The 626-nt window shown below is 56.5% G+C and overlaps 1 protein-coding gene across 1 annotated transcript; it reads right to left on the bottom strand.

Moving 5' to 3' along the window:
- Positions 1–12: 12 nt before the first annotated feature.
- Positions 13–270, bottom strand: F5Z01DRAFT_678747 (uncharacterized protein; the record flags this gene model as incomplete). Its single annotated transcript, XM_046265470.1, has 1 exon — positions 13–270. A coding segment is annotated over one exon (258 nt), but the record flags the coding sequence as incomplete, so codon positions are not given.
- Between the last annotated feature and the right edge of the window lie 356 nt (positions 271–626).

Below are 626 nucleotides of genomic sequence, written 5' to 3'. Positions count from 1 at the left end.
GAATTGAACAACGGGCAGGATCCGCGACAGCGCCTCGTCCGTGAGAGCCTTGTAGTAGGCCACCTCGTTGCTCAGGCACCTGATTTCCTCGTGCAACTCCCTTATACGGCTCTGATGAGTTGTTGCTCCTTTCGGAGGCAGCTCGTGGAAGAGCAAGGTGCTCGTCGTACCCCCGCCAAGTGCACGTATCTCAAAGTCTACGGGGCCGAGCGATGGCGGACGGTCCTTGGCGCAACGAGAGAGGCGGTTCTTTAGACGCAGACCCTTCATAGCGAAGACGAGTACCGCGAGCCGCTTTGTCTTCAAAGCAAGCCACCGAAGCTTATATACCCGCAGTTGCTTGCGGTTGCTGCTGTATCCAGAATTGGGCATGTCGTTGTGACGCAGCCTGGGTCCAGAATGGGGCACTGGGACGAAAGCTGCCTTATTCGCGGGCTGAACTGGTACTAAGTGTATCTTGTAGGTGAGCGACATGCGATGACTAACTGTCGCATGATGAGCGAATGAGACGGGGCTCGCGGTTCGGGACGCCATGAACAGCCTGCTAGGTGCGCACATGAATGTACGGATGATCACTGACACACGCAAGTGATGCGAATTGGATGCGCAGGTGAGAAAGCGGCGTG

This window comes from Emericellopsis atlantica (genome assembly GCF_019669845.1).
Source record: "Emericellopsis atlantica unplaced genomic scaffold F5Z01scaffold_111, whole genome shotgun sequence".
NCBI lineage: Eukaryota > Fungi > Ascomycota > Sordariomycetes > Hypocreales > Bionectriaceae > Emericellopsis > Emericellopsis atlantica.
This window is presented reverse-complemented; position numbering and strand designations above follow the sequence as displayed.